This window comes from Porites lutea, chromosome 13 (genome assembly GCF_958299795.1).
Source record: "Porites lutea chromosome 13, jaPorLute2.1, whole genome shotgun sequence".
NCBI classification, from domain to species: Eukaryota; Metazoa; Cnidaria; class Anthozoa; order Scleractinia; family Poritidae; genus Porites; species Porites lutea.
The window spans coordinates 5205578-5225987 of record NC_133213.1 but is presented as its reverse complement, the minus strand read 5'-3'; the positions used below and the strand labels follow the sequence as shown (position 1 = coordinate 5225987).

The window sequence follows — 20410 nt, the reverse complement described above, 5'->3', positions numbered from 1 at the left end:
CAGAGAAAATTAGTTATTCATTAAATAGGCTTAGGGCCAAATCTAAATTCGATTAGGTTTGGAACGGAATGGTTAATGCGACTATATTTGCTACTTATCAATAAATGAGATCCCTGTGTATTGAAAAATATTGTTACAGTATTCATCCTAACGATGACAAAGCTTACACTACTACAAAACAAAAATCTTAACTTATTAAACTTGCATGCGCGAAACTTTGTTTGTGCGTTTCAATACCTTACAATTCGCACTCGCTACAAGAAACTTCGTCAAATATTGGCCGACAAATAATTAAGACTCATTACAAGAAAGTCTATCACAGCTTTAACTAATGAAAAACCAAAAAAGACTGTTCCACATAACCTTTGTCACGCAATATTTACGTTAGCGACATGCGAAAACTCTCAACTGTTCAAAATGCGGGATTCCCTAACATTTTCTCTTTTCACATTATTCATTACACCTTGTTTTCATCTCAAAAGAATATTTGCAATAAAAAAGATTTTCATGTCGCCCGACAAACTTGTTGATGAAAAAGACCCTTCCAAGACAAAAGTGGCCCCGGTAAAATTCACGAAGTGGTTCTTGTTGACTCTATAGTGTACATAAATTTTTCGCTTAATAAACTTCTTGTGTACATCTTTTTTTCTAAGAAATAATAGCCTGTACACAGACGCTGTTTTATTATTATTTTATTGTTCTTTTCGAGTGCGGAGCACGAGAGAAAAAAAAATTTCTTCTTTCCCCATCACTCCCCCCTTGCGCTCGATCCTACCGAGATTTTACTTTCACGATGCATTAGAGCAGCTGAAAACTAATTTTCATACAAATTTTCTCTTCAAAAGGGCTCTTGGTTTTGTGATAGAGTACGCTTGAACTTCTAAGCTCTTGCGTGAAACGGCATTTACATGACGGCCAAAAGAGCTGTCATGTAGGTTTAAAAAAATGACTTATTTCAGGAAATCTTGCTATCTAAACAGTTTATGTGTTAGGAAAGGTATTACTTTAATGTTTAGGAGTTTCTCGAAGGAAAAATTCACACTTTTGTAGCAAAACTCGGTAACAGATGTTTCTGTTGGTTTCAGTCCGCCATGTTGGAGCTCATCCAGGTGAGCACCAGCATGCTGTCTCCATACAAATCTCTATAAGTTTGGGTAAAACATTTCTTCGGATATCTCGTATACGAAATATTCCTCTGACCTGAATCCTGGCGAGGGTCATTGTATATGTACCTCCTTTCATTCCCCGGATTCTGCACTTTGTCTATTAAACGGTTTTGATTTTTATTTTGATCTATTTTGATTGGCGTGACACTGAAAACCAGCAATAAAAAAAAAAGTCATATATCAGCAGAGGGCGAAGGTCAAAACTTTAATTTTTAATCATGACAGGTTCCAAGATGTTGTGATCAATAAAAATTACAGCCGTCGTCCTGTTTCTCTCTGTCACGCGAAGGCTGGGAATCCGCGTCACGGACGTCACGAACTCCATTCCCTGGACAGCGGTTTTCCCGCCAAAATATGTGATCTCTTATCGATCTCGGAGGGTGCGTCGGCTGCATCAACTACCCTGCGTATCAATTTTTTCAGACATATGGCGAAAAAGAGATCCAGATCTGTTCAGGAGAAGAACAGAAACACTTCTTCTGCCCCTGATGGTCGTGAAAAAAGTAAATCTATCCAAGGAAGCAGGCGGAATTCACGACTTTCGCCGCAGTCTCAAACAACAACACGCTCGACGCACTCAGTCAAGCGGGACTTGAAATCGACACGCGTTCCTTCGAAGGGATCAACAGGGAATAACCACGATGGCGCAAAGGAATCGACTAAACGTAAGGATTTCCAATAATGCTAGCTTAATAGCTTAAGTTTCGTTCTATTCCAGTTCCTCCTCAGTGGCCTGTATTATCCACAAATAGACCGGGGATTATGTAATACGGTTTTAGTTAAAACAACAATTCCTTGTACGGCAAGCTTAATTTTTGTAAGCTATTTACCGTGTTGTTTGAGCTTACGTCTTAAAAAAAAAAACAATATCGTTAGTCAAGATCTTTTCCCGATCTGGTATAACAGTAAATAACTCTTGAAGTTCATTGAAGCGCCTCTCGGGCTGGAATGATATCCCTTGGGGGTGGATGTGAGGATTGTAGTTCAAGGTTTCACCAGTCACATACCTTAAAATTCCGAAAGTAAGCCCCTCCAAATATAAGCCCCCCAAACTTGTAACGCAAAAACCCTCCATTAAATCGCCCCTCCGAATATAAGCCCGGCGGGGGCTTGTACTTGGAAATTGTCCTCAAATACAAACTAAAACTGAAAGCAAAAATGGTCAATTTACTTCCAACTATAAGGCTAGCCCAATCGATTTTGAAACATAAATATCCCTCCATAGATAAGCCCCTCCGAATATAAGCCCCTTCAAAAATAAGTCCCTCAAAAAGGGCCTTTGAAAAATATAAGCCCCGGGGCTTATTTTCGGAATTTTACTTATGTATGACTAACAATAACTGGAGGTTATAGAGTGTGGGTGACAGTGATTAGCGGTCAAAAAGCTTTTGCTCTAACACTGCGCTTTAGGCAGGTTTCACAAGGTAGAAGGCCAAAACACATAATAAGATCAGAGGTGAGTCCAAACGAAGCTGGCTACATACACGTACATGTACCTGCCACATGCGTAGTAGCAATCATTATCATGTGTCCCGCAAATACAATTCCTGCACTAGGTTAGAATTGGGAGATCTACAACCTATGTATATGTAAGTATCCTAGAATATTTTCTGTGTTATATAAAATTACCTACTTGCTTGCAGGCTGTTTATCTGGTGGTAAGAAGAGGAACCTTTCACACCAAGAGTCAAGTGAATCTCCTTCAAAAAAGCCAAAAATAGACCCCTCCCAAATGCAAGCGGAGAATGCAGCTGGGAAAAAAGACAGCTCTCTAAAGGGAAGTAGAAAGAGGGGTAGACAGACAAAACAGGTGCCCAGTGAGGGCATCAAGGAAGAAAGAATAAAGTCACAGGCCAGCATTAAGAAAGAGTTAACATCAGGGAAAAACCATGTTAAACAAAAGAGCCCTGTAGAACTTGTCAGTGATGCCACTCCAGAGATGTGTACTGACTCACTGAAAAAGAATAAAACTATTGGGAAAAAGTTAAAGCTAGAGCTAGTGGGTATTAAGGCAGAAGGCGTTGCTGATAAAATGGATGAAAGTGGCAGCTGCTCTGATGATTCTAGTGATGATGAAGATGTGGCTTGGGAAGATGTTGATGGTAAGTTTACCTTTTTATTTCATTTTGAGAAGGGTCTTTTTCTAGGGAATCAATGAAATGAAACATTACGTTATTGAAAGCATAATTACGTCAAAAGCTGACATACACTACATTGTATGGAATTTTGAATTTCACTAGTGAGAGAGAGCTAACTTAAACCACTGGCTCTAATTGTGCTGGAAAACATAGACATGAGGTAATTTTGAAGTTGCAGTTAAGTAAATAGCAGGCTTGACTAACAGATCAGCTTTCTTAACAAGTATGATGATGGGAACACACTTTAAAAGTGGAAGAGGCACAATGGTTGTAAATATGAAACAAAAAAATGTACAAAACAAATGACAAAATGATTATTTTTTGTTAAAAAAAATAAATTTGTTTATAAAGTTAACCTTAATTTTTAGTTGCTATATCGTATTTATACTCGCCATTGCTGGTTACATATCCTTTTCAAAGGAAGGGTTTTGTCACTGTCAATTTGAGTGCTCGTGTTTGTGCTTTCTTAATGTTCTTTTGCCTTTTGTCAGAGGCAAATGTCGCAGACCATAAACTTGGAATTGGAAGTGACAAGAATGAAGCATCTACGTCACATAAGCAGCAGTCACCCAGTAAGAAGTCTGTAGAGATTAGCATTACTGTACCAGGCACCAAAAAGAAGAAGAAAGGATGGTAATGTCAATGTTCCTTGGATTACAGTGTAATTACCTCTGTGATGCCACTGCAGTTTTTACAATAGAGCAATTTCTCTTGATACTCTTATAGACAATAGAAATGGCATGAAAATGTTGAAAACTAGCCTGCGAGAGCATCTGGTTTTTTCGGCTCAAGTTTCTAGTTTCTCCCAGCGAGTGAAACTAGAAACTTGAGCCAAAAAACCCGGATACTCTCGCAGGCTAGTTGAATACTTGTCTATTCAGTGAAACCACTTGCCTGTGGCTTGTGGTTTCACTAGGGTATGGGTTTTGAACATTTTGACATCATTTTTTTGGCCGAGAAGAGTACAGTACAGACTGTGGAAAATTGTTGTGGATTTGTTAATTTTACAAAAACTAAGTGATTTCTCGCATGCTGATTGGTAAGCAGAAAAATGTTCCAAATATTCTGAAGGAGCTTGGGATGCTAAGCTTGTTGTCATTGATAATTTTCCTTTTCTAGGACCCAGGAAGATTTCATGAAGTATATTAAAAGGTCAATTAACAGATATAGAAAGGATGTTTTCACAAAAGTCCACAAGGTTTGTTCAGTTGTTTTAGCTTTCTTCAAAATGAAACAAACATTTAGTTAGCAAAAAGCAAACAAATAAACTAGTATAAGAATATATTTATGCATGCACAGCAAGAACAACAACATCAATGACAAATAAAAATACAAGAACTCATGTAAATGTACAAAATAGTGATAACAACATGTACTGAAATGAAATATATTAATAATAATGAATGTAGTGATAATGGTATTGATATTAATAATGACAATGATAATGACAGGTTGATGAAGATAATGACAAAAACAGCAACAAATTATGGCAAAATAGAACAGTAACAACAATAGGAAGTCCACACATAATTATTTTTATGAAAATGCCATTTTATAGGCTCTGTTGTGTAAAGCACAAGTGCATGTCCGTCTCTTGCAATTGCAGCACAATTAAATTTAAAGTATGAATGTCTAATTTCTTACATGGATTTACTATTATTGACGCCGGTATCAATTTTTCCTTGTTGCAATCACTTACATGTAGTAGTAACATACGCATTTATTTTATTGGCATTTTTAGGTTCATCTTTTAGCTCTTGTTGCTCATGGAATTTTTAGGAATGGCATTAGTAATGATCAAGTTTTGCAGGTATGTTTAAACAGCGATAATTATTCACTGTTTGTGTCATTATCTGTTTGTACGAGACTGTATCTTTTTCACGATATTACATGTAACTTATGGGTTGGTTATTAAAGTCAGATATTGAGCCAAGAGGCTCATCATGCTGGAGCTTAACCCAGTTTCTGTACCACTTCAGCGACAAAGAATATTTCTATGCCTAAATGTCCCCACCCTCCAACCCCTCCCCTCACCCAGTAGAATGCATTAAATTCACAAGCAGAAGAAGGAACGAAATAACAGGTTTCGGGTACGAAATTTTGCATTTCCGCAATATAAGCACACATTAATGATTAAGGAAACAGTGATTCCTGAAATGGAAATCTGTTGGAAACATGTCAAAAAGTGTTCTGGTTCCGTTGTTAAAGCAGCAACAGAAACATGGAAAACTATAATGTATCCACTAACGGAAACATGCATTTGTCCCTGTGTTTCCACAATGGAGTGCTCATGTTTCCGCCATGTTTAAGTTTATGGATTATTGTTTTATCATCCTGTGCATACCCATTTATAAAGCTGGGTGGAGTACTGAGGTATGGTGGGAGTTAATTTATTTAACTGTCTTGCCCAAGAAAACAACACAATGACTCTGGCAGTGCTCAAACCCACTCCTTGTTAAGAAGGGTGCAAAAGGACCACCACTGAGCCACGCAGGCTCACTGTCACCAGTTGTCAGTCAAAACTATAACATGATTCTGCTTCACTTTGATTGGAAAGTTGATCCAGTTTGTTATCAACAGGCTGTTTTGCTGTCTCACATTCCCAAAGATTTTGTCTCCGTCAACAAACGGAAGTGGGATGTTGCTCAGCTGACAAACTTTCTAAAATGGTTAGTGTACTATATATTTTCTGTGAGTAAACAAGAAAAAAGTGTCCTTCAAACATGTTAGTTTGAACATTGTAGTCCTTGTGTGTTGGTTGGTTGTTTGTTTGATGGGGTTTATATGTGGTTTTAATTGTCGAATTGCATTTTTTTAGTGAATTAAAATTGTCAATGGAAGAATGGCTAGATGATGTTTATTATGTCTGCAATTGTAAATGTTTAATAGTTATTAATGTCCTCTCTTAACTCTGTTTTGGGGATGCTGATAAGAACCAAACTTCCTAAATTGAATTTTTGTTTTGTTTGTAAAATGCAGGTTTCAGGGGGAGTTTTCAAGTGTTGATGATCTTCAGACAGGTGACAAAGAGGTAAAAGGATGGAAATAGATAATACATGTACTCTTCTTTTAATCAGTGTTAGTAGTAATACTTTGTAGACAATGTACAGTTACATGTGTGTTGTATCAATGTTTTAATCTCTCTGGCCCTTTTTCAAGGACTTAAATTTGTAGAGATGATACAAATGTGATAATTAAGGGAAGAGATCCCATGAAAGATCAAAGTGAGTAGAAGGGTACACAAGTTCACTCACAGTACAGCTATTTGTATGGAAATGTTTGTTTCCTCTGTTACCCTTAATTGAAAATGACATGCTCTGTTACAGTGTACCCTTGTTGAAAATGATATTATTCAAATATAACTGTACATGTAGATTAGACTTCCTTTGTCGAGATATGTTTTAGTCCATTTATTGTTTTTTTTTGTCTTTTTTTTAGACAGACAAGCAAGTTGCTAAGTTTCAAAATTTATCTGAGGTTTGTGAATACTTTGTTTAGTTCATGCATTGTATTGACATCCCCTGCAGTGAAGGCCACCCCTAACTCCCTTCCTGATACCCAAATGTTTTTAAGAGCTTCCCAACATCTAAGACTTGAAGAGGTACATGTAAATGTTTGTTTGTTTTTTTAACATAACATATTGTTGTTATTGTTATTGTTCTTTACTATCAGACTGAATTGCATTCTTTCGCTCCTGTATTAATTTGTTGTTATTGTTGTTTGGTCGGTTTCTTAGACCGCTGAAAGGTTCTTGCATCGTTATCTTTTAACACCCTCAAATTTATTTGTCCTTTGTCCAGGTATTTGTTGCTGTTCTTAGATCCCTTGGACACCTCACAAGACTTGTATATTCCATGCAGGTAAGATTGATGTTTACTTTGTTGTCATTTTCTATTTTTTAACCTTGTAAAAAGCTAAATTTTTGTCATTGTACCAAAGTATAACATAAGTAATAATTAAGATGTAATGTGGCTGAATTTCTTAGGCATTGACAATACTGTTTGTTTTTGTTTGTTTGCTTGTTTGTTTGTTTGTATTTTTTTTTTCATAAGACTTTATTTTGTTGAACACAATGAGACATTAAAATCTAATTTTCATTAAAGATAGTTTCCTGGTTCTGTAGGAAAGACTAAGAGGGTCTTTGTTTGCTTTCATGTATCTGTTTGTTTTGTTAATGATAATTATACATTAAAAGTGAGTTTTCAATTTTCATGTATATTTATTTTAAAAACTTTGTTTGACTTTTTCTTGTGTCAGCCTATATCAGTCAAGGGTGATTTGGAGGGAAAATCAATCTCAAAGGTAACTTGTCTTTAATAAAATTCTATCTTAATTTAACTTATGAACAACACAACTCTTTAATAACACAAATCTTCCGTTTAGAGCCAAGGCTCGTCATAATGCCCTCATATCATATGGCAACTTTGCTCCTGTGGATACATGTACCTCCAAGTCATAAGTTGAAGAAAGCCATTTAGACTTGGATTCTCATTCCTGTCCAATAAGACTGGATCACATCTTGTGCCTTGTTTTCAGACTCCATTGCAGATTCCATGCGGCACATTGCTCATAGCACTGCTGAAGTAAGCAGGATCATCATTGATCAACAATCCACCCTCTACAAACCATGCTCTCTCAAAGCAGGAAACAGTGCATTTCTGAAAATATATGCCCCAAGAAATCTTAGCTTGTTGGATTAGATAGATAGATAGATAGATAGATAGATAACTTTATTTAAACACGGTTAAAATTCCTTCAGCATGTACAAAAAATCTAAGATCTATAATACCTAACTAAACTAACTCTGATTAAAAATATATTCATAAAATTTTAACTACCTAGCTATTTACAAATAAAAGCTGCTTTTCAAGGATGCCGTGTAAGGATTAGATGTTGTGCACAGTTAGTGTATGACCAATGATAGCATTACTTGGCTCTTTCTAACAAAGGGTCAAGTAGTGGTAGTGGTATCTCAGGATAAGATTCCAATCTTCATTAATCTTTTGGTTTTAATCATGCAGACTTTAAAAAAGAAGAATCTCAAGAGTACAACCAAGAGTGCTAAAAATGGCGGTTTAAAGACATCTACTCCAAGTAAAAGTGATATTTCAGTGGATATTAATAAAGAGATCAAAACTAAGAATGAAAGTCCATCAAACAAACAGATAAATTGTAATGCAGACAATAAGAGTGACAGTGGTCAAGTGGCAGATGAGAATGTGGAAAAATCTCTCGGAAAGAAAAAGGGGAGATTGAACAATTCAAATTGTGCTGTGAAGACAACTAAAAGAAAGAAACAGGCTGATAAAACAGATAAGGAGGCGTTAGATCATCCTGCCGGTACTGGTACGAAAGGCAAAAAGAAAAACAAGAGACCTTTGCGGAAGAGGAAGAAAGTGGACTACTCTTTGTCAGGAAGCGACGATGGTGAAAGTGATGCTGATGCAGAATGGATTGAGCAGGAATCAAGTGAAAGTGAAGAGAACTCTGAGGAAAAGGGCACTGTGAGCGGAAAGTCTAAAGCAAAGGACAAAACACCTCTCTCTAGAAGAAAGAAATCAACGGAAAGTGATACTAGCTCCACAGGTGAAACTATTGGTCTATCGTTTGTTGATCTTTTGGATGACGACAGCGATTTTGAAGTTACTAGCAAACCATTGGTGAGAAGACGAGCTTCAGCTGGGTCATCAACGGGGAAGAAAAAGGCTGTGAAGTTGATCAGCTCTGATGAGTCAGATGAAAGTGTACAATGCCTGGGATATGTTTCTAATGAGCAAGGTTTGTGTCCATGTAGTGCGTCATCTAATTTGGTGGACTGATAGCAGTCTTTTCTCAGGCCATGTTCACACTGAACCAGATAACTCTTTCGCTGGCTTGAAAACCATAACTGCTAGGGCTTCTTTTTACGCTTAAGAACAGTAATTTTGGGTCGATTTCTATAACAGTGGGAAGCTGTGCGTTGTGCCACTTATTGGATAGGTTATGTGCCAGGTTTTGGTGCACCATGAACAGGTATTCTAACTGCCGCAGAAGTGAATAAGTAGGAGTAAGGACTGAAATCCACTGAGACGTAAGTAAAATAATATTCAAGAGTGAGGACTTGGATTTAGTTCACCAAACCCTCTCGGCTAATTGCTCCGCGAGGATGTTTGATGTGTGTGAATGACTTCGAACCAGTTCTGTACTATTTCTCTTCACACTATACCATACTGAATACAGCTTCACTTGTTAATTGAAATGGCAAGCATGGTGAAACGGACGGGTGCAAATTAGCCTATACACCAGTCCAGAGGCACTTCTTGAAGTCTGCTGATGTAGAGCTTTTAGCAGTTTGTATAAGAAGCTCATTTACACCTTATGATTTATTTTCTTTTAGACTCCAACTGGTGGACCGAAGTTTATTTACCTGTTGAAAAAAAGTGGATCTGTGAGTATTTATGCTTCACTATTGTGTTGTCACATTCTTTACGTTTTCAGTATAATTAGTTTGACTTTTTCAGGACCTGGTTCGTTTACCATCAAACAAGGTTTTATTTCCTTGGATGGAGAAGTAATTGTTGACCAGCTGTTCAAATTTTTCAAATTGTTTTGATATTCTGATGTTGTTAAGATGCATAGATGGTTCTAAAAGATGGAAAATCATAACGTGAATTTTGGGGCCAAACTATCAGTCATTTGTGTGAGTCTGGGATAGTTTAGTTGTGGTCTTCATACCCTTCGAGAATTTACGAATTTGACGCTTTCCGATGAAAAGATTAAAAAGTTTGAAGCATTCCTAAAAGTTGGATGAAAGTGTCGCCAATGAAAAGGCAAGCACAAAACTACCGACATATCCTTGAAAACTGAGAAGTTGTTGGCCGAACCATTAGGCCACTGTCAATTCTCTAGCAACTCTGGAAAAGTCAGATTTACCAGCGGATTTTGCACGACTTTTTTTCCTAGCGAGTAAATTCATTATCATTATCGTTATCATTATCAATATCACCATCGCTATTTTTTATTATTATTCCAACAGGTGTTCACCTTAAATCCTCAAGCATCAATCATCCTGAGCTGTGCGAAAAAGAGGCCACCCAGCCTCTGGTCTATGTCACAGCATTTGACAACAGTAAGTTTCGGTGAAACACAGGATACCCCTTGACTGTCGGGTCATTCTCATTCTCCAGCAAAATTAGCCTTCATTTTGAACGCAATCGAGTATAAACGTATCAATTCCATCAGTAAACTTTTCACTCCGAGTACAATGCAGGATTATGACTTGTCATTTTTGTTTCTATATCCTATCTCATGTTTTCTACACTGTAAGTGTTGTCAGGGCCGTCCGTCTCTTGCACCGTAAATGAAAAAGAAATAAATAACATATGGTGAAAAAATAAATGTACGTTGGACAACTTTTCTTGTTTGTCCGACTATACATGTACGTTAACCTCCCAGGACGACTTTTCTATAAAGAAAAAGTATATATGTATATATGGAGATCCTATATTTATACTACCTTATCAGTTAATGTCACGGTTATCTGTTTCTTTTTAAGAAAATGCTGTCAAAGATGTGACCAACAGATACGCATCGTCCTGGATGTCCAAGACCAGGAAGCTTCGTATTGATACTGAATGGTGGGAAGATACTCTTCATCCCTACAGATCGAAAAATAAGGTAGGAGGCGTTGGTATATTTCTTGTTTAATTCTCTGATTTGTCTGCTTTAGTTAAGAACTTCTGCTGATAACGATGAGCCTGTCCGAGCGTGGAGAAACTGCAATTTATTATTTACGTCTTGAAAACGCTAAGTAATGAATAAAATAATTAATTGTGTGTACTTTTTTGGTAGAAAATGGTGGAAATGGAAGACGCGCACATTGAAGGTAATGTAACCACTGTGTCCAAACTGTGGTCAACTTTTTTAAAAACCGGTACCATGTTCCATACCTGCGTGAACTGTAATTGCTACACCTGTTTGATATTAGCTTTTATTATAATGCCCGGTATTAGCTTCCCTACCACCGTAATATCGTCCTCGGTCGCTCTACTTGTATTTTCTTGCCCATTTTAAGTAGTTAAGTGCATTTATAGGTTAATACCACTCGGCCATGTGCCCCTTTCGTTGCATTCATCTATGTTTGTTTGATTATTACATGTTTTGATTTTTATATTTCCACCAGATCAACTTCTTGACAAACCCTTGCCCACCAGTATAACTGAGTATAAAAATCACCCTTTGTAAGTACTATGTTATTTCAATGGATTGCCTTTCCGAACAAACCCAGATTACTTGAAGAATGATCTTTACTAGCGACGAAGGTGTGCCGTTAATTTGAACCGCACAGCATTATGATCTAGTGAAACAACGTTGTGATTCAGTGTAAAAAGCCGGTTAGCTTAACCTGAAAAGCGCAAATGCTGAAACTGAGATTGTTTCCCAGGAAGCTGTCTATTTAACGTTAACCAGTCGTCAAACCCTGGACGAAAAACCTGACGTTTTACGCTTTGGTGGTAAAAGAGCTTCCCGTCTAGTGTGACCCGAGTGGATATGTTGTTTTCTTGGTACGCCAACAAGGCCGACATGACATCGTGACAAAATTCTCGTTAGGGCTTAGTATTTAAGCAGCGCACCGCTTGAATGTAAGTTAGGTTAAGTATATCATGGAGAAAAAGTTTGACAAATTGAAATCTCCTTCTACAACTAACAGATATCAAGGTGCAATGTTATGGCTCTGTGTTGCTTGCGCAGATGTAAAGTATCCTCCCTTTTAGACACGTGTTGCATGGTATTTTGTTTTGTAGGTATGTGTTGAAGAGACATCTTCTTAAGTTCGAAGGTTAGCACGGAGAATGCGAAAAACGTTTTTTTAGGCTTTCTTTATATACCACTGAGAAGCAGAAATGGTACAATAGACCATTCCCGCATTTCTAATAACTTAAGCCTCGTTCACACGAATCAAAACATTGTTAAAACGGTATATTTGTTTACTCGAATGCGTGTGGACCAGATATTTAGCCATTCTGAACAGCGGTTTCCACTGAATTCGTGTGGACGGAAGGCCCAATTCATGTAAAAATGTAAACGGTTTAGCAAAATATCCGGATTCGTGTAGACGGGATCTGAGGCACTTATTAGAGGGTTGGAATGATAATTGGAAATAAAGGGATCAATTTGTTTGAAATTCTCCATTGACCCACACCTGTTCAGACCGCGTCCTCGTTTCACCGTGTGTTGTAATCGGAGCGTAAAGCGGGATAGGTTCCTTCCCAGTTCTGGTGACAGTAAATTGTCTTTACTATCATGTTAATGTATCGCCCATGTAAGGGAGATCCTGATTCCTGAATGTCGGAAATTTTGCTTGTGGAATCCGGAATGAAGCTCAAGGAATCTGGAATCCCATTAGTGATTGGCATTCGGAATTCGGAATGCGGAATCCAAGTTTTACTGACAAATAATCCGGAATCCAATACCTGGAATCTGGAATCCACGGCGTGAAATCCAGAGTCCAAGACTGTCTAGGATTCTCTAACATGGGGCTAAAAGAAAGTGTCAAACTTCGAAGTCGGATTCTTTTTAGTTTGCAATGTACCGGCGTATAAATTTCTCTGTACTAATCGATATAGATATAGCACGTTGTTTCATGTGGTTCAATTTTATTCTTGGTCTAAATTTATTTTCTTTTGTTTCAAAATCATTATTATACATTACTATACCCAAAAACAAAACAAAACAAGATTGAAACCTAGGATAAAATTGAACCACAACATCTACACAAGGTCAAAAAATTTTGAAAGTTGCGGAAATCTAATTTTCTAGATGAATAACTAGGATTCAAATTGTTAATACGATGACTATTTTTTGTTATCAATGTTGCAGCCATATACCCGGAAACTGCTACCATTTTGGGGTACTGCCGTGGTGAAGCAGTTTATGCAAGAGAATGCGTTCACACTGTAAGTGGATAGTAAAATAAAAGTTAAGTTCGTCGAACATCTATTATATCTGATGTTTTACTTTTTTTGTTGTTTCGTTTCTATTCTAAAATAGCAGTTGTTTTGTTTGTTTGTGTGTTTTTTTAATTGAGTTATGGAAGTAAATTGGCCAACCGTCAAAAAACAAAAAAACGGAGCCAACACTTTGAGGGAAGAAAAGGATTGCGTTTTCAAGTGTTGGAGGTCCTCTATTGGTAGGAACATGAAAATCAGTGAATAAGGAGAGTTTGTTGATCTCTTGGGGATAAAGAATGCCTTTCCGTATTGCCGTAATGTAGGGAAAGATTGTCATATGTTAGCTGATTTTTGTTTGTTCATACTTTGTAGCTTCACACCCGAGAAAAGTGGTTGAATGAAGCACTAGTGGTCAAGGTAAGGATTAAACGTAACTTGTGTCACGTGCCAGCTGGATTAACTCGAAATTCGTCGCAGTACTTCAGTTTTGGTTTTTTTAACAGAAAATTCGTTTACTTCGCTGTAAATCTCCTTTGTTAGTTTCCAAAAGAATTCGAAGTTGACAGTATTTTGTTTTACAGTCAAACCTCCCGTAAGCAACCACCCAAAATTACAAGATTAAGTGGTCGTTTACGGGAGGTGATCGCTAAAGAAAGTAGAACCTCAGGAGGTTGCTTCCTAGAAGAGGGCCAAACACGTCTACAATTTGGAAGAGAATTCATTGCATGAGATTTCTAATATAAAATATGTGCAGTTTCATGTTGGCACTGAAAGTACATCTCATTCTCTTAGTTGTGTAATACTTATGACGAACGTACAAATTAGGCGTCGCATTAAGTGGTCGCTAACAGAAAGATAAAAACAATGGATGATTCTAAAGGGGCCCGACATCTAAATAAGTGGTCGCGGACACTTGCGCGAGGCGCTCTTTTCGAGAGGTTCAAACTGTAGTGATTTCGCTGGAAAAATGTTGATGTTTTGGATTAGTGGTAGCTTATGGCAGTTGGTCGCTTAAGAGAGGTAATCGCATTAACTAATTAATTAATTAATTAATTAATTTATATATTTATATGTTTGTTTACCTTATGTGCAGCAAGGTGAAACGGCATACAAGGTTGTAAAAGGACGACCTAAAAGGGTAAGGACTGTCAGGATAAAACGTATTATTTTTGTGTAAATTTTTAACTTTTTAACGTTAAAATTGTTTTGGTCTATTTTTATACACTTGCTTTTTATTGGTTGTGTATGCAGAATCAACCACTCCATGAGCGTGACTCAGTAACAATTGACCTGTTTGGCAGATGGCAGACAGAGAAGTACAAACCACCACCCGCCAAAGATGTGAGTAGAACTTAGTTTTCATTTATATTATATGATCTCCACGAAATGTTTGAACGAGAAAACATCAGACTAAATTAATAATGTGCAAGATATCTCGGGTTGCATTGTGTTTTATATACTGGCATCTGAAATAATAGCCCACATTCGATATATTAAAATTCTAACATGACTCCGAGGCTTTAGGGTCAAAATTGCAATTTTTTCACGACTCCTTAAAGGGATCGTTTCGCAATTCCCTGAAGAGACTTGAGCACAAAGAACACCAAACTAATATTAAAAAATAAGAGTGTTTTCACTTGACGTCACGGCGGCCATATTGGTGTCCCAAAACAATGAAACAGCGGTCATGTTGGTGTCCCAAGCCAATCAGGTGGAGTTGAACTCTTTTCTTACACAAACGTTTTCTTTTCTTCCAATAAATTTGCATAGAGCTGGACACGTGGGTGAAAACGCTCTATAGAAATATGACCAGAAAGCCTCGGAGTCGTGTTAATTTTTAAAATATATCGAACGTGGGCTATTACTAGCCAGGTAACAAAGCATAATATTATTATAACAACAGATGCAGTTGTATTACGATGGATAAAGAACGGAATATGAATAACAATGTCGACTAGAAACTACGGATTCCGGTATATGGACGTCTACCTGAGATCCCTTATCCCTTAACGCCAAAACCACTTAATGTCAAACTAGTTTTATTTGGAGCTTTTATAAGCAAGGAATACAAAATTGTCTAGTTCGGTGTAATTATATTCCGCTAGGCGTCAGTACCTGGAATAGCAAAGCGTCGCTTAAAATGTGAATTCGCGTTCTTGCAATCTTTATCACGATTGTTCCAACTCGCTTACCTTCTCAAATGAAAGCGAACTCCCTTGAAGTCGATGGCGTGTTTTGACTCCCCGAGGCAAACGAATTGTGATAAATAAGGGGGATGCATGGACGAAGTTATCTAGGTTTGCTTGTGTTTGCCCCATTTCCACCACTTGGTGAGCTGTTATCCCTTCTCCTCTTTCGCTTCAACAGCATTTAGTGGATTTGGCGGTTTGTTTCACTGGTGTGCCGTGCCTGACACCGAATTTGGGGTTTATAATCGGAAAATATGCCTTCAAAAATTGCCAAAGTAATTCTCTTTCAAACACTAGCGCCCTGCCTAAGCTATAAAATATAACTAAATACTTACGTACTTCACACTACGGCCCGCCATGATCTCCTACGTATTCTGGTAGCGTAGTTCAGTAAGAAGCAAGGTTTAATTTGCATAACAACAATTTTGCACGTGCATCACGTGCTGTCACTGCCTCACTACGAAGTTGAAATGCCTAATTAGTTCCCGTTTTATAGAGAGAAGTGTGACATCACGTTACCATGGCAGCACTATTTCTGGATGACAACAAAAACAAACGACGACGGTGACGCTAAGGAGAGCGGCAAAAAATGATATGTTTATATTAACAAACAACAACTTTGCACGTGTATCACGCTATTTTGTACATTTCTTTGCTGTCGTTGCACCACTACGACGTGAAACTTCCCTATTTCACGAGACCGCTTTATGGAGTAGGTGAACACAACACAAAAATTGGTGCTTTCTTTTTCGTCGCGCCTAACATCGTGTAGCTTGTGTTGTTGGTGGTGGCAGTCGTGTTAGCAGGAAAAGACAAAAAGCAAACAAACAAAAAAACAAACAAGTAAACAGAAAAACAGAGCAACATATAGGAAATGGTGGTTGTTTATCATTTACATGGCAAAACCGGTCGGCCAACGGTGTGGGCTAAGGGTATGCAAAATTCAGGTCCAGTAAGTTCGTTCCTGAAACGCGTTTACCGAAAAACGACGGCGAATGCCTAAAACTGGTATCGAAGATGGCTTTGAAGAAATAGAACACAAATTTCCGTTTGGAACATTCCGTCCAGAAAAATAGCACTACCTTTTCAGATGCTCCGTTGCTCGCAGATATTTTGCGCTGAAACGACCCAAAAAGTCCTGTTCCATTCACTTTCCATCCGGGTTTTCTTGAAACTTTTTGTGAATGGTAAACAACCAATATAACGTTAGGGTCTTACTTAATACGCTTTTTGAAAAATAACTTTAATATCTGTTTTCCTTAAGGGGAAAGTACCAAGGAATGAGTACGGCAATGTGGAACTGTTTCTGCCCTGTATGCTTCCTCCAGGAACGAAGCATATTCAGAGTAAGTTTGAAATCGCGTTATTACGACGGCTAATGGGAGATTCAGCATTACATGTTCAATATGGAATCCAGGCATTTGCTAAATTCAAGCGTCCAGAATGCACTAGATTGCATCTCAGAGAATTTCAATCTCAAAAAATTTCCCGATGAAGCATGCGCCCGAAATTGCCTAGAAAAGTGCGCCGTTTTTCGCAGTCCAGATGGGCGCCATATTGCCACTTTATACTATATTTCTAGGCCCCCTCTATCACAAATCCTCCGTCCGCTCCTGGATTTTGTTTTGTGTCTTAACTTATAAGTAATTTGCTATTTCCACAGTTAATGGCATTCAACGAGTGGCGAAGAAACTTGGGATTGACTGTGCACAAGCTGTTGTTGGATTTGATTTCCACTGTGGATTCAGCCATCCTGTGTGAGTATTCTCATACCACCTACTACGCTTTAAATAATCCTCACATTTAAGATAATGTGAACTTTTATTATATAAACACCAATGAAACACCAGGTGAACATGATACCTTCACATGCGAAAAGATCGCCGTTGCTATGGCTACATAATAATTCGCGCCTTTTCCAACAAAAACTGTTCAAAAGTGAAATAGTTTGGAATTTCATTGGTGTTTATATGATAAACAGAACATAACACAGCCGTGTTAGCCATGATCTTGTCATGTTTTTAGCTATTATTGCGCCTATAGTTCTTACTCTTGAAACGAGTGAAATGTCCGCCATTTTGTTTTCATAACCAAAACCGTCTCAACCTCGTCCCTTGGTCTCCTCGGTTAACGGTGCATTTACCTGTAAGGAAGCTGCACTTTTGACGTCATCGGTTGATTAATCGCAAAATTCTTCCAAATTTAGTCATCAGTAGCTGGTTATGGTGAATTATGCGCGTGCTTTCAGCCAATCAGAAACGGGGAAATATTTTGATTTTGTTTTGCAGTCTTTTATCAAATGAAATGTTGTTAAACGATTTTTTTTTCTTTTCATTTTACTTTTTTTTTTTCAATCGTTGCAGTATTGATGGTGTGGTTGTGTGCCAGGAATTTGAACAAGTTCTTTTAGATGCTTGGAGAGAGGAGGAGGAACAAGCTGAGAAAAGGAAGGCAGAGGTAACTCACAGTGTGCTCTCTCATTTGCTGCTTCGTGGTCACATGACATCTAATGATCAAAATATTTTCCCGCCAAAAGTTTCTGAGCGGGCAACAGGCAAATTGTGACGTCAGAGGGAAGTGGCCTGATGATACTTACGAATGTTGACTTCTTCTTTTGTTTTCCTATTGTGTTGCCAGATGTCTCAGTTGCCAGGTGACTTGAATTCAGTGACTTATTGAATTCTCTTTTTGCAGAAACGTGAGAAGCGTATGTTAGCTAACTGGAAGCTACTGACCAGATCTCTTTTAATCAGAGAAAGACTGAAGAAGAGATATGACACTGAGGTACTTGCAAGACCAAAACTGCATTCACAAGAAAGCAGTTTTGTGATAGTTTGTGATTCTTCACCCTTCATCATTCTAACAAGAGGAAATATGGCATTGGTGTTGCATGCCTTGCTGGAATGTTCTCGAATTAGTGGAGAGGGGCATGTTTGAAGAGTTACAGTAAACAGCCGTTAATAAGAAACTGGATTAAGAACCTCCTGGCAGAAACTTGCCACTTTAATACCCCAAAATACAAGAACCTGTTTAGCCAAGCAAGATCAAGCAGGTTCTTGTATGTCGGTTACAGTTAAATTATGATAAACAGTTTAACAGAGGAGTGTAACTTTGACTTGTAAATGTAAGTGTAACAAGAAGACACTGAAACAAACTGTATATAAATTCGGTAATCAGTTTTTTTAGGGCTAGAATAGTGCAACTGTGAATTTTCGTGGTCATCAACAATCTATTACCTCCTTTATAAAAATTAAAAACCTAATTAAAACCTAGCTAGCCTAAATTACCAATAAGTATCCCGAAATACAAGAACCTACCGTAAAATTCCGAAAATAAGCCCCGGGGCTTATATTTTTCAAAGGCCCTATTTGAGGGGCTTATTTTTGGAGGGGCCTATATTCGGAGGGGCTTATGTACGGAGGGAAGTTTGCGTTTCAAAATCCATTGGGCTAGCTTGTAGTGGAAAGGAAATTTACCATTTTTGCTTTGTTTTACTTTGTATTCGAGAGCAAATTCCAAGTACAAACTCCCCGGGGGGGGCTTATATTCGGAGGGGCGATTTAACGGAGGGTTTTTAGCGTTACGATTTTGGGGGCCTTGTATGTGGAGGAGTTTATTTTCGGAATTTTACGGTATTTTGCCAAACTTCAAAAAAAGTAGTTTCTTATTAGCAGGTGTTTACTGTTTGTATATACATGTAGCTGACTTCGCGAGGGGCACAGTAAAGGAAATTTATCGCGTGTCTGATTGTTGGCCCGAGCGGATGAGATAAGTCTATTTTGCCAACTTGGGATTGCCCTCTTTTTCTTTTTTACGGGCCACGACTTTGCCTTGATCCTTAAAACAGCAAACTTTTTACGGGCCACGACTTTGCCTTGATCCTTAAAACAGCAAACTTACAAACAAACAAAAACAAAAACAAACAAACAAACAAAAAACAAGACCCATATCCAGCTATCATGACTGGATAAGCTTGGTGAAAACGCGTTAATTAATTTAAGGGCAGGTTCTTTGCAACATATAATGCTCCCCACCCCACTTCCCACCTACTGGCTGTTGAATAAAATAATGATTACAGTATCTGACTCTCTTTCTAGGAGACCAATACGACCGAGGCCCCAGACAATGAAGAGAGTGAACTGACGACAGACGCATCATTATCATGGCCTCTCAACAGACAAGGTATCGTAATCTTCATGACATTTCACGAATACTGTTTTCTTAGGCCTTAGCCTGTGTACCCCCCTCCCCTCAAACAAAATCAGGGGCGGGGGGGGGGTCTTTACACAGGCCCCTTCCCTGGACCAATCCGGCAGGGATAGACGAGCATATCGTTCGGGTCATTAGGGGATCTTCGCCACCCAGACACAGTGACCAGCCCATAAAGTGCCGTATTCACTGCCACACCACCAGAAGGGGTTTATCTCAGACTGAGGCCCCGTCAACTCCAATCCTGATATATATATTTTAAAAACCGCATATTTTTTTACACGCATTTCAAGCGGGTCAATAAGCGGATTCACTGGTTTCGTGTGCACAGAAAGCCGATTTGTGGGGGAAAAAATAGTAATATACGGTATACGGTTTGAAAAATATCCGGTTTCGTGTGGTCGAGGCCTGAAACATTTGCGCCATCATTAGTAATATCAATTTTACACTTTTTCAGAGGGAAAATCAAGTGTTGCAGGAGACGGACACTGCCATGTTTTTCCTGAAAAAGGGCGTAAACAGGATCCAGTGACTGGTGAATGGACGAAATCCTGTTCTTGTGGACTGACTCTCCCATTTGAGAAAATGTAGATTTTAAGGGGCTCTGTGGAATTCTCACAAGATCCTCCACTTAAGAAACGAAAACTGCGCCTAGTTAACTCTTGCAAAGACTTCTGGGAATGTCAATACGGACAGGGGAAAACAATTCGCCAATTGCTGACCAGCGTGTCTGCAGTAAAGATCTCAAATACAATCGCGGGACACGTTTCGGCACAAAT

The 20410-nt window shown here is 38.2% G+C and overlaps 1 protein-coding gene across 1 annotated transcript; it reads left to right on the top strand.

The window, feature by feature from the left end:
* The first annotated feature begins 1511 nt into the window (after nt 1-1511).
* Nucleotides 1512-20313, top strand: LOC140922258 (DNA repair protein complementing XP-C cells homolog). The gene is made up of 27 exons (XM_073372260.1): nt 1512-1831; nt 2810-3268; nt 3796-3937; nt 4424-4502; nt 5046-5114; nt 5885-5973; nt 6284-6335; nt 6743-6781; nt 7105-7164; nt 7562-7606; nt 8326-9082; nt 9681-9731; nt 10320-10412; nt 10839-10960; nt 11135-11168; nt 11466-11523; nt 12088-12122; nt 13163-13239; nt 13606-13650; nt 14327-14371; nt 14485-14574; nt 16687-16768; nt 17086-17179; nt 17786-17879; nt 18117-18206; nt 19520-19604; nt 20089-20313. The coding sequence occupies exons 1-27, from the start codon at nt 1594-1596 to the stop codon at nt 20220-20222; spliced, it is 3258 nt and encodes a 1085-aa protein (XP_073228361.1). The 5' UTR covers nt 1512-1593; the 3' UTR covers nt 20223-20313.
* Nucleotides 20314-20410: the final 97 nt, after the last annotated feature.

Bases quoted from the DNA above. Each gene is read 5' to 3' on its own strand.
- LOC140922258 (XM_073372260.1), top strand. From the start codon at position 1,594: ATGGCGAAAAAGAGATCCAGATCTGTTCAGGAGAAGAACAGAAACACT. The intron at 9,732-10,319 runs GTGAGTATTTAT...TTATTCCAACAG, and splicing joins TGTTGAAAAAAAGTGGATCT to GTGTTCACCTTAAATCCTCA. The intron at 11,169-11,465 runs GTAATGTAACCA...TATTTCCACCAG, and splicing joins GGAAGACGCGCACATTGAAG to ATCAACTTCTTGACAAACCC.